Consider the following 13429-nt stretch of genomic DNA (forward strand, 5'->3'; position numbering starts at 1 on the left):
GTTCATATTATTTACATTACAGGATCTCTATTGTTTGTCGGTGCTGTGAAGTGATAAAATAGGGGGACCGGGAGTTATTGATGACGTTCTGGAGAAGGTATTTTCGGAATTTACGAAAAAAGTGTAAACAATCCGAAATGGAAGGTCTGTTCCTGAGTTGGAAGAATTGTTTCAGGCAGGAGTTGTGAAGGATGGTAAGTAGTATATTAGGCATTTTGATTTTTGAGAAGAAGAAAAAAATATCTCTACAGAGTGATTGACTGTAGAAAAACAGTGAAACTTTATTGTTGGCCTTATTCGTTGGATTCCTCTGCGAAAGGTGTGAAATAGTAGAGGATACTGAGATTTGTCAAATTTATTACATGAAATTTGAAAGGACGGAAAATGATTGTGCCATTTCTTTCCGTTCAATGTTCATCGCACTGCATGCAGGAAATAATCGAAGTTGAATTGTTGGACTCTACGTAGCTACTATCAGAATATATTTGCGAATATAAAATATCATACATACATTTTACCTCGTTACATTTGGATATTGATACAAGGACGATAAATTTTCCATTATAAAATTGTAGAAAGAAGTTATTTTCTGAATAACATGATGGCCAGGGGGGGGGGTTCTGGCCCCCGTTATCCATTTCGGATGGCCCATGTTGCGTACCCTAGTTTAAATGTCACCGCACGCCACTGATATATATATATATATATATATATATATATATATATATATATATATATATATATGTTTTTGTTTTCATTCACTGTACAAATCGCGATTAATAGTCTAAACCTTAATTTAACTACTTAACAAAATTAAAAAAAAAAGAAAAGAAAAGTAGAGCACATGAACGTAGGTACAAATTCCGCTGAACAATCATGTTTTTATTGATTCCGACCTTTTATCATCGGAGATAACTCAAAGTAGATAATCAAGATTTGCAATATTATATTTAACAAGTGAAAGGAATTTAAAATAAGAGTGTGAATTACAACTTGGAAAGCTTTTTACGGCTCAGTTTATAACTTTCACGAGCGCTAACTACGGATTTCCTTTCGATACTTTCTCCTGTCACGCAACAATTGAAGAATTTAACACCAGAGTGCTCTCCAATACACCGTATTGCAGAAAGCAGAAGAGCATATTGGAAGATTTATACAAGATTATCTATTAGTAGGGGAAAAAAATGTTCCATTAATTGTATTCAGCTACTTAGAATTGAATCTGGAATATTAATTCACAGTGAGTAATTGTCTTTGTTATTTGTGTATACGAATGTCATAGCTGTCAGAAAGTGTACCACTATGTACTTGCTGTTGTGACGTTGAAAACGTATGTCTGGTAGTAACAGATTTTTATATTTTACCACGTAGTGTGACATTTTCGTGTGATGTTATGGCATACAATATTGTTTAGTTGATATGCATCTTTAAGATGCAATACTTACTTGAAAGTATATTCTTACGATTAGCTTGATTGATTTTTCTTGAAATATGCGAGTTATTTAAAAGTTAAATTTCGAATTTTAAGATAAAATAATTCGCATTAATTCATATGCTAATTATTATACATCAGAGCTTAAAGCTGTTTTTCTCGTCAGCTGGTGAGTCAGACAATGACGGAGACACTGCAATATTTTGTTTTTAGATTAGGAAATGACGTGATATGTAGACATAGATTTTAACACAGGATACATGGTTAAAGATCATGGAACACACATTATATCATCAACGGGAAACATTGCTCATCTTTATCAAATATTAACGCACAACACTAGCAGACATGCCGTCTACGGGAAACAACATCTGTGTCATCTATAGACTAGTCGAATCTTTATGATTAGGAGACAGACAAGCACGTACATGCAAATTTGTCAACAATCATTCGTGTCACATTGTCATAAAGGATAAGACAGGTTTGCGCAGAATATTAGTTCTATCACATAGAAGAATTTTTCGTGTGCGAGATATTTTTTTGTGGCTCTAAATTAAAATTAATATGATTTTACTTGTGGGCTCAATGTTACCGTGTAATTTTAACTAGAAAGGATAATCACAGCATACAATTTAATTGATTTTTCAGAAAATTAAATAAATAAATACTTGTTTCATTATTTGCCCTATTTTTTATATCTGGTTGCACATATTTAGTTATATAAAGGTATGGAAAAGTACTTTTTTTTGTAGATTATGGCATTAAAATGATATATATATGCATTACAATTTTACAGGGTTGTTTGAGCAATTGGATTCCTTTACAAAGTAACTGATGGTATCTGTACTAGACTTCTTAGAAAAATATGCAGCCCAAAACTCTCAGAAGCCTTCCAGTGGTTCATGTCAATATTACCGATACAAGAAACCAAATGCCACAATTATTTTTACATCTACCTACGAAGGAATACCAGAGAACCTGTTGCTTAACTTTTTGGGATGGCTGGTAAGTTTAGATTTAAAAAGGGAGACACGGAAATTTATATCTATGTACAATGAACATTTTAATTACATTTTTTTGGTAATTCGAACAGAAGTTTATTAACCTTGAAATTCCTATTGAAGCCAATGTTACAAATTCACATGTAATTACAATTTTCTAACCTTTTATTTGGATAATTTGAAGTTATCCAAACACAGCCCTAGGGATGAGAAAGTTTGTTTGTTGGTATGCAGCCTCCACTCTCACCTCAATAACCTGGGATTGCCCACCTCTTTTGTGTTCAGGTGTCTTTTGTGAAAGTATTCTTCTTGTCATTAGTCAGGGTACATTATTCAGTGTCAAGAATGGCATGTAACATAGCTTAACAGTAGAAAAATGTAGAAGTTCCATTTACTGGCAGTAGCTTAGTTACCATTGTGATAGGAATGCTGATTGCCCATTATGGTTTGATTGCACTATAGGATCACACACAAAATATTGCAATTTTTATTGTAATGTCTGTTGCATGTTCCCGGGACTTTATTTCCTAAAACGGTAAAGAAATTGAAAAATATATCACAAAAATTAAAAAATAAAACATGTCGGAGAAATGCAGAAATACTCCCAGTACAGTCAAATAACACACAACAATACTTTACCCCTCATACGGGAAGTCAGTATCTTCCAGATAAGATCGAGTAGGGTGGGGTTGGGTATTAAATGAAGTCAGAATCCCTTTAACCGAAGAATGTAGTGGGAAAATGTTGTAAGGTTCACAATTATCCTAAGTTTTATTTACTACTAGCTGATTGCCTGGCATTGCCCAGGTATTTATTTATCCCTATCTTCCATTAGACAGGTGAATTCTAACTATAGTGTAAAATGAACTTGGAGTTGAATGGCTTTGGGAGTATCACTATTCCATCTTGGCGACCCCGAAAACTATGGATTCCACACTAATTTTGGTCATTTTACATGTCACCCCCATCCCAAGTTGAATGGCATTTGGAGAGTCACTATTCATCTTAGCAACCCCGACAACTATGGATTCCACACAAATATCGGTCCTTTTCGATTATTTTTACATGTCACCCCCTTTCTACCCCCACCCCTAGAGGTGTCAGGGGTGTCTTACCCCCATAGTATTTTTTCCAGATTGCAAGTGATACGTGTACCAAGTTTGGTTGAAATCACTCCAGGCTTTCGATAGTTATGCCGGAACAAACACACACACATCCATTTTTATATATATATAGAAGATAGATTGTCAACTTTCTGTAAACTCCGTTGTGGATCCGTCTTGCATCACTATTTGCGCAGAGACTTGTTTTCGTTTGTCTGCTCCAAAGATAAACAGGACAGAGTATACACACTGACGTGTGTGGCTCAAATAACAAGTAGTCTTGAAATTTCCGTACTTGATTGCAATTAGAGCATAATATACTGAATGTTATTTTTACTTTTTCCTGATTGTTGTGAGAAGCAAAGAAACTAAAAGAAGTGAGAACAATTGAAACTTGTTTACGGTGATCCTCGTGCTGGCACAACAATGCCAGAGAATATTATTTTTCCTCAATAATGTTCGAATGGCTATCAGTTGAAGGGCTCGGGTGTAAAACATGGTAAGTGACATTTTGGTAATTTCTGAGTTTATTAAGAAAAAAGGTTATTAGAGGCAATACTGTAGATAAATTGTTTTCGTGTTGTGTTTACCAATTTCAGAAGGCTTCACTGATTCCAATGCAAATTGTATGACATGGTAATTTCACTCGAAAATTGAAGAAGGGCACATTTAACTTTGTAACTCAGAAATGAGCAAAATGTCACTTACCATGTTGTACACCCAAGCCCTTCAATTGTCGGTGGGATAAAAAGAAAGGGGGAGGGGCTCTTATTGTTCTGTACTAGTTTGTAAGAAAAGACGTCATCCACTTTTAATTTCTTTATCTGTAATTTCCTTATGCTGCCACTGATAATATAAACTATCCATTGCGCTAATGGTATGAAGAATAAGTTTTGAAACAACCTATTATATGTGAGACAATTATGAAATTATACAGAAATATGTATTATTATGAGAAAACTGAAGAAATATGTCAAAATATGACTTGTCAAGTTCGACTATTTTGGCTGATTTTCTTTACATATGTAAGGATCTCACCCCAGTATTCAATCTCCTACCAAATAAAAAATGTTACAACGAAGTCACTATTCAAACATTGGATCCTGTTCAAGGCATAGTGAGAATACTGTATTTACGCATGTATAATGCGCACCCTGGTTTTTGATGTGGAAAAGTGACAAACAGTTATATCACGTATATAATGCACACTACAATACAGGTTCAAGAAATGGCTTTCTTAGTTGTAGGTCATAAAGCTGTTGCTATGCTGATTAAGAGTGAATGACACCACACTTATTCATTGAGTCACCTGTTGTTATGTGAACAATAAGTCACCAACCAATGCCACCTCTCTCTCCACTGCATTTAGCATCCTAAAGCACTTTTTCACTACCTTATTTATTCTGTAATAGTAGAATATGGACACTCACAAACATCCATGTCCAAGCTGAGATTTGAACCCGGGACCAACATTATTATTATTATTAGTAGTAGTAGTACTATCAAGGACGTTATTACCCTCGTAAATTATGCAAAAAAGGGGGTAGAAGTTGGTGCTAAAGCATTTGTGTTCGAACAAACAATTTGAATTATTTTTTCAACACGTTCAATTTCACATTAATAATGGAAAACAAGCACATGAACTATTTTTGAAAGAAAGAAAATTCTTGATAAATGTATTCAAGATGTAATTCTTTTTTTACATTATATATGTATAACTTTTATGCGCGATATATGTTTCACATATATGCAACATGGAGTACGTTGTGTACTTATTCAAAGTTTATTTAATACGTATTATATACAACATATATTATTTAGATACATTACACATACAGTTCATCCATGTCACAATATACCAACAGCAGAAAATACATAACTTGTCTCTGAAATGTGCATGTTCTCTTTCCTAAAAACAATTGTTCATGCATTTAAAACAGAATAAATTAAGACAAGCCTTATTTCCCTGTCTGGAAATACACAATTCATTACAGGGAACAATGATAAATTGCGAGCAAGAAAATTTTGGGATCCAATTTCTACAACTTTTGTGCCTCCCCGATGGTGATGAAGGAGTCCCGGTTTGATACTCTGTGGAGGCACGGTGGTTCGGATTTCACTTTAAACTGTAGGCCCAGTCCCGATTAGCCTTTCTGTGCGTAAAGTGGACTTAAAACCAAAAATCAATCAATCCATCTTACAACTTATTTTCATTTAGATCGTTCGGCGCCCAGGGCTGACTCCCGCCACCCCAAGCTACGGTTCTGAAGTTGATAAGACTAAGGAAAACAGTCAATGCGAGCGAAGCGGGCAAGAAAATTTACAAAAAGTACTTTTATTTGCATGCGGTACTTGCCTCCTGCAGGTACACTTGGCCGTCAATGTTCGCCCCCCTGGAGCTCATTTCAGTCCAATGTTGGCGGGGGGGGGGGGGGATTGCACCACTGATTATTTGGCCAGTAATACATTTTAAATATTATTTTATCTTCTCTTTCATCGAAAGTACCATAAAAAATCAGAACGTTCCTTCATTTTGTGATGAGCTTATTTCAACTGCATTGCACATTAGTGTCAATATCTTGATGGAATACTCTTGCCATATCCAGAAACGGCAGAATTTAAGCTTTACAGCCGGCCCTGTGGCAGAGTGGTTAGCACATCGTGCTACGATGCCAGGGGTCCCGGGTTTCTAATCCTGGCCTGGGCATGGATGTTTGTGAGTGTCCATTCATCAATTTCATCATTCATCCTCATCTTCGCAAATTAGCCAAAAGTGGCACAAGAAGCAAAGTAAAATAAAGCAATTCAATCAATTAAACTTTACAATGATATATAACATGATAGGGTTCCATAAGCATTAAATGTCAATTCAAGTGCCACAAATTCATGTAATGACCCCTGTATGGTTTCATGTTGGCTGTCTGAATTATTCCGTGTATAATACGCACCACAGTTTTTGGGTGCAAAGATTTTGGAAAAAGTGTGCATTATGCATGAGTAATTATGGTAACTTCGTTTATTATTATTTTTTAATAATTGTAATCACATTTACTTGGTCATGCCTTCAGATTGTTGCTTCTGTGATTTATTTGGAAAACATTTTTTTGCAGGTCTATTTCCAAAATACATTTTTACAGACCTTTTTTTTTATGTGTAATTAAGTGATACAGCAGCCAGAGGTTGAACTTCATTGATGAATAGATAATGATTTCTTACTCTAGAATTGAAAGTAATTTATTTCTGATGTTTTGGTTCAAATTATTTTAACTTGTAAGTAGAGGAATGATTTTTCATAATTTCTTTTTTGAAAGTTGTTGCTACTGCTGTTTGCTGTACTCAGGAAAAGAGCTTGGAATTACGGAAGAATTGCCCTTGTACAGAAGACAGATGAAAAGTAAGTGTAATTGTTAGAAAATGGTGCACGAAAATCTTGATAGGATTGTATCTTGTAAACAACCTATTTACTAGAATGAAATAGATGTTTCCAGGTGGTGTACACATAAATTTTGTATGTGAAAACTCTTTTATATTTTAATTAGGATTGTCATAACTCTAATTTTGTTTCTGGTTGAGGAATAATATTTTTTTCCTCTCGTGGTTGGAAAATACGATTGGACTGATAATCTGCCATAGTTATCTTGGGGCTGGTGACTGATCGTACCCCCGTGAAAATTCCAACTTTTTTATTTCCTATCTGCACATTTCGATGTCTGAATGTGCCTGAAAGTGATTTTAACATGCAGAAACCACCAATAAGTGTGATATTTATCCTCAAAATGTGACCACGGCATGTCAAATTCTTCACATCCCAGACCACTTTCGCCACTTATTTGAAGAAATTTTCATCATACATGCAAGAAATCAATGGCAGATATCGAAGGATAACGTGTAATTACTAACACCATGAAAAAGTAAAGTAAGTTTTTAAAAATAAATTCTGCTACACTTCACACATTTCTTGTTCTTGGCAACTCACGAATATACATGCAGGCTCTCTATTGGAGAAATCGATCATAAATTTGAAATATCGTAGAACCACGTGACAACATGTTTGGTAGCACACTTTCCACTCATGACATTCACTTCAATGATATTTATGCTATGAGAACCAAGCCTAACAGGCCTAACCTAACAACATAGGCATTCCTTGTGTGCATAAATCATACCTCATAAAATCGCTAATTATTCGCTGACAATGCATCTTTGAGTCCTTAAAACAACGAGAAACATTCATATGAATGACAATCAATGATATTTATGCTAAGAGAACCAAACAGACCTAAGCTAACAACGTAGGCATTCCTTGTGTGCATGACGTCATAAATCATACCACATAATATCGCCAATTACTCGCTTATTATACATTTCCATGCACTAAAATCCATATGAATAAGAAATTTTCCAACCCACTAAAAATTTTCAAGTTTCTCGCCAGGGTACGGGAGTGTCACCATCACTATTATATTTGAAAAAGTAAAAAACCTACTCTCTTTATAATGTGGGACAAGTTGTCAAATAGCACTTATCTTATACAGAGATCAGGAAATGTTTCAGTTTTTTCTTACGGATTCATGTCCCCCATGTATTTAAGTGCCTTTTTCCTCATCATTTTTGGAGCCTATTGCCTCTTTTCATTTTCATAGTACAGCCGGCAGCCGATGAGAAGATCGCTAAATGAAGGGAGACGGGGCACAGAGGGAAAGGGAGGGTCAGGTTCATTTGCAGAATTTAGGGGTGCTTGGGGGTGCTCGGGGAGAAGGAAGTCTTGTTTTCTTCTAGGCGGGTCATTGTCAAGCTGACGAGAAGAGTTCTGGAGGAAGAGCACCTCCCCCACGCGAAAGAGTGGAGTCGCCTGGCAGTACATCACACCTCTTCTGCCAGCGCTCTTCTCATCGGCTGCCAGCTGTACCTATCAATTTCTTTACATTTTCATTTGATCATGTGTTGTAAATGAAATTTGTGAAGAAAAAAAATGTTGCTGGTTTTGCATACTGATGTTTCATATGGCATCGTAGAATGATGCGGCAACTTGTTTGTGAGCTGACTTGGAAACAAAGAGTAGGAAAGCGAGTAGGCATGCATTACGTTTGCAGAGGTTTGCTGTAGTGCAAATGGAACAGTTGTTTTAGTAATGTGCGCCATGTTGAGAAAATTGAGTGCATCAAAAACAATATTGTTCCATCTGGAAGTAACACCACTTCATTTGTACAAACTCTTGGTCAAGGTGGATTGATATAAATCAGGTTGATTTAAATAACTTTAAATAAATAATTTATAGAATAATGTACATAAGGATTTTGTAGATAACAGAATCACTTTTGGTGAAAGTATATTAATCTCATAATGATTTAATGGTGTTAATTAGGCTCTAAGAAAGGAAACAAAATATAATGTACTAGAGTGTGCGTCAAATCTCCTGCATATGGCCTTGAACGGCTGAACAGCACCAGTGAATCACAGCCGGGAAGGAATAACCTGGCAGTGACGTCACTCCCTGCTAAGTCAGTGTTGCCGACTTCTATGAAAGGAACCATGGTACGAGTAAGGGTACGAGCAGTAAAGATTGCGGTGCAAACTACCAACCTTCAATTTAATGTTAGCACTGCTAGAAGTTTATTTTATGTTTGTTTATTTTAATTATTTCATATAATTCGGATTTCAGCAAACCTTCTGCATGCAGAATATTGTGAGATGACAGCCACAACTTCATTTCATCCTTCCTGCTGTTTGATGTTGGGATTTTTTCCACTAACTTGTTGTGGTACGGAGCATTGTCACGCAATAACAGAGTTATGCCTTTCATGTATAAATCATGGATTGTACGGCGCACGACTGCTTCATCAAAAGAATCCAGATTTGTCACATGTTGCTGGGCGTTCGGTCGGTTTTTGCCCGCCGTTGAAAAAGTTTTCCCGCTCGCACTCGCAACACTTTTGTCTTTCTGCTTCAAATTCTCCACACATATCTTTCACTGACACCTGTCGCCATGGACGTTCTGTGAACAGCTGTGGTTTTGTTTTCATCGCAATCAAAGTACTTATACACATTGTAAACTATTTCTCGTGCATCGCTGTGCAAGGGCTTACCTTTCTTTACGCCACTGCTCATTGTACAACAATGACAAAACCAGCAAAAAGAAACAAAAAAACTACCTAACAAACAAAATAGCCTGCAATCTCTCGCTCGTAGCTGCGGTTTGTTAGACTAATGTAGCAGTGTGGGGGTTTGCACACCTGCATCACCCTTCTCGGAATGATTTTGATTGGTTTGCAAATCACCTTGTCGTCCGCTCTAGTGAATGAGCCTTCGCTTCTGGAAGGAGAGGTGAAGGTGGCAGATGACGTCACTGCCAAGTTATTCCTTCTACGCTGTAGTTCAGAACCTGTTTCACCTGGCGCTCGGATATAAATAGATTATTTCAAGTGTCAGTAGTTCAACAGATGGAAAGATAATGAATTTGCGAAATGTACGAAAAACAAGCGTGATTGTAGCTTATACCGTTCCCTCTGTAGAAGCAATGTTGTTATAAACGTATTTGCATTGTATCCTTTTTGCTCTCCCTTTGTTCCTGTTTTTAAAATAATGTTCGAGTGAAGAATAGAGAAGTAAAATTGACTTTAAGAAGTGCCAACAGGAAAACCAACGACGGTCGTAAATTTCTGATGGAGAGAAGTGACATTGTTACGTCAAGGGTAAAATTCCTCTGTACAATGCACGAAATGTGAGTGTCTGGTGATTCGAGACCAATCTTTAACCTTGACGAGACATGGGTAAAACAGAACCACACATAAAAATGTGTTGTTAACTTGTTAACGAAGAACTTGACAATGTAACACAAGAACAATGGGCCACTTGTGTTAAACATGCACAACAATTACAGGAAAACGATTTTGTAAGGGAGATAGATGGGGACGAAATTTTGGACCCAATTATAATAAATTTGAAGGACCACACAGAGGGCGAAAGTAGTGCGGTCAGTACGATGAGGACAACGATGGCGGTTGTTGGAGTGACGAGGATCCTCTGGCATTATCAAGTATGATCTTTTCTCTCATTAAGTTTAATATATGTTATATTATCTAATGTTCCGTGTTCTCCGTGACAAGGCGTTTCGCTCAACCACGCTGTCTCTTTTCCGTGTGAGATTTTGACATGACACCGCTGCAGTGCGCTGCTATTGGCTATCGCCATATGCAGGAGATTTGACGCGCACTCTAATGGGGTGAAGCTCATATGAAGGGAAATGTAATAGTTAAACTGTAAACACACACAAATTTTTCTTGATTTAAAGTTCATTAAATGTTATATGCAAAAATAGCAAACATTTTGGGTAGAAAAATATACAAAATACTAATCATGTTAAACTGTAAATAGTGGCATTACCAATTAAGTTGTAAATATATATAGCAGCTGATATTTTGCAAACTATCATTTAAAAAATTGCTGCAATTCAGCTACAAAGACTGTAAAAAATATTTTATGTTACAATTATAGAGTACATCCAGAATGTTTTATTTTTACTGGAAAAAAGTTACTGAAATTATTATAGTTTCATTAACACATTCAACAAACATTTCCATAGTAGTATTTGGTTTAGGAATTAATTCGTGCGGTTGTTACGCACACATTGAAGCTGTAGTTCAAACACAAAATACATAAATACCTTAAGAAAAATATTGTCCATCGCGAGCCACCACTTTCGCCCATCTGTCAGGCAAGTTACGGATTCCGTGGCGAAAGAAGTCCTCATCCTTTGAAGCGATCTAGTCAGAAACCCATTTTTCGATATCTTCTGAAGAAGTGAACTGCTGTCCAATCAAATCGTTATTCATGCAATCGAACAAGTAGTAGTCCAAAGGAGCAACGCCTGGTGAATACGGCGGGTGGGGTAAAACTTCCCATCCGACATTTTCTAAATAGGTTTTGACCGGTTTTGCGACATGTGGGCGAGCGTTATCATGTTGAAAAATAAGTTTATCATGTCTGTTCTCCCATTCTGGTCGTTTCATGGCCAGAGCTTGCTTCAAACGCATTAATTGTCGTCGATAACGTTCTCCATTAATAGTTTCACCCGGTTGCAGCAGCTCATAGTACACCACACCTTTCATATCCCACCATATGCACAGCGTAACCTTTGCACAGTGAATATCTCGTTTTGGTTGTGATGGACCTGGTTCACCTGGCTTCACCCAGGCCTTTTTTCGTTTCGGGTTCTTGTAATGGATCCACTTCTCATCGCCAGTAACAATGCGATGCAAAAACCCCTTTCTTTTCTGTCTTTGAAGCAGCAATTCGCAAATGGTTTTTCGTCTTTCAACGTCTCTGTCTTTCAATTCATGTGGAACCCAATGTGACATCTTTTGAATCATTCCCATGGCTTTGAGGTGTTTGGAAACTGTTGTTTGATCAACGCCTAATGCTTCTGCAAGTTCTTCCTGCGTTTGACATGAATCCTGATCGAGCAATGCTCTCAATTCTTCGTCTTCAAATTTTTTTGACTGTCCAGGTTGCTCTTGGTCTTCCAGGCCGAAATCACCACTTCTAAACCATGCAAACCACTTCTGACATGTTCGCTCAGCTAGCGCATGGTCACCATAAACTTCCACCAAAATATGATGACTTTCGGTAACACTTTTCTGCATGTTAAAGTAATGAAGCAGAACACCCCGCAAAAACACTTTATCTGGCACGTACTTCGCCATGTTCAGTTGACTACAATATGCTGCTGTTGACGCGTCAATCAACTGCCCTATACTACGAACGATGCATGCTGACAGGAGTTTTCAACGCATGTGTGGCTACACGGAACTGTGGGACGATACGCTCGTTACGCCATCTCTTGTCCAGGCGCACGAATTAATTCCTAGACCAAATAGTATATGCAGTATCAGAAACAGAAATATGTACATTTACATATATTTTTTTTATTTGCTTTAATCAAGCTGTTCATATACTTTACAGGGCCCTTTACTAGTAAAGCCTTTCTATAAAAAAAACAAACATATATCTATATGTATGGTGCCAGAAACCATACAAGCATTTTTAAGCATGTTTATAAATAAAAACAAAATAAAAATCTGTGCCCGCGGTGGCTCAGTCGGTAACGCGGCTGACTACCAAGCTAAAGGTCCCGGGTTCGATCCCCGGCCGGTTCAAATCAGGGAACTTTTCTAACGATGGAAGCGGCCCCGGCGCCCACCCAGCGTCGAATAACATGGGTACCTGGGGGAAACCCTGGGGGGTAAAGGCGGTCAGGGGCATGATGCTGATCACATCACCCCCACTCACGACCGGATCAAGAAAGTGTGGGGCGTTACCCCGACACCCCCTATACGCCTTCATGGCGTGGTGCTAAGCACAGGGGAACACTTTCTTCTTTTTACTTTATTTTAAATGGAGAAAATCAGATTTAAATAAAAAAATATCAGTGATTTTTTAAAATAACGTCATGATTGTTATCCAGACTGCCCTTGATGCAATTGACAGAGATATGGCGAAAATGTGAAGTTGTGTTGTGATGTTGATCTGTAATGTCACCGAGCTATTGAGAGTGTGCGTTTATAAATTTTCGTGAAATCAGGTGTGATGGAAAGTCCTTGCATACCATAATATGTACTTTGATAACATGTATCAAACTCGCCTAAAGACAGATGTTTTTATTTATTTATTATCATTTCAGAATTGCTAATTGTGGCTGTTTGCTGCAGGTTTCAGTTTCCTAATTAGTTTTTCTTTACTGTAGATGGACACAATTGTTTTATGGAACAATGGATGAAGTTGCTAATGTCTCATCTGATGTAGACTCACTTGCATCATTGGAGCCAAATATTCACATAGACAAAGGATTTTGTTCGTGGCTTACAGCAGTATTTAGAATTAAGTAAGTACAAATT

The 13429-nt window shown here is 37.0% G+C and overlaps 1 protein-coding gene across 4 annotated transcripts in view; it reads left to right on the forward strand.

Moving 5' to 3' along the window:
• The first annotated feature begins 1071 nt into the window (after positions 1–1071).
• Positions 1072–13429, forward strand: part of Tmem63 (transmembrane protein 63) — a 43804-nt gene continuing 31446 nt past the window's right edge. Inside the window, exons 1-4 of one of the 4 annotated variants that reach the window (XM_083111924.1) lie at positions 1072–1240; positions 2229–2437; positions 6848–6930; positions 13279–13416. In XM_083111924.1, the coding sequence (XP_082968050.1) occupies positions 2267–2437; positions 6848–6930; positions 13279–13416 (392 nt within the window). In that variant the 5' untranslated portion in view covers positions 1072–1240; positions 2229–2266. Of the gene's footprint in view, positions 1241–1295; positions 1331–1583; positions 1602–1782; positions 1914–2228; positions 2438–6847; positions 6931–13278; positions 13417–13429 lie in introns of those variants that run through there. The other 3 variants (XM_083111925.1, XM_083111927.1, XM_083111926.1) reach the window with 3 other exon arrangements.

The sequence above is a fragment of the Lepisma saccharinum genome, chromosome 25 (genome assembly GCF_977018435.1).
Source record: "Lepisma saccharinum chromosome 25, izLepSacc3.1, whole genome shotgun sequence".
NCBI lineage: Eukaryota > Metazoa > Arthropoda > Insecta > Zygentoma > Lepismatidae > Lepisma > Lepisma saccharinum.